Source organism: Cystoisospora suis (assembly GCF_002600585.1).
Source record: "Cystoisospora suis strain Wien I chromosome Unknown contig_3806, whole genome shotgun sequence".
NCBI lineage: Eukaryota > Apicomplexa > Conoidasida > Eucoccidiorida > Sarcocystidae > Cystoisospora > Cystoisospora suis.
The window spans coordinates 55,426-55,706 of NW_027156601.1; the positions used below are offsets into that span (position 1 = coordinate 55,426).

Consider the following 281-nt stretch of genomic DNA (forward strand, 5'->3'; position numbering starts at 1 on the left):
TATCAACGAGGTCGACGAGGTGGTGGGGGAGGGGGAGGCGCCGATCATCGAGGAGGCGACAATAGTGAAGGAGGTGTCAGCAGTAGTAGTACGTCCGGGGGAAGCGGTCATAATAATAATAATAAACCTCCTTCGGGAGATCATGATTATCATCATAATAATAGTCGGCGGAACTCAGATAACTTCTATTCTCGTTCTTCATCTGATGGTTTTCATGGCTTCACTTCAAACCATGCGGAGAACTCCACTGGAGCAGGCAGCGGGGGGGGGGCTAGTGGCCG

At 51.6% G+C, this 281-nt stretch overlaps 1 protein-coding gene across 1 annotated transcript; it reads left to right on the forward strand.

Moving 5' to 3' along the window:
- Window positions 1-9: 9 nt before the first annotated feature.
- CSUI_007277 (uncharacterized protein) lies at window positions 10-257 on the forward strand (the record flags this gene model as incomplete). The annotated part of the gene is made up of 1 exon (XM_068067425.1): window positions 10-257. A coding segment is annotated over one exon (246 nt), but the record flags the coding sequence as incomplete, so codon positions are not given.
- Between the last annotated feature and the right edge of the window lie 24 nt (window positions 258-281).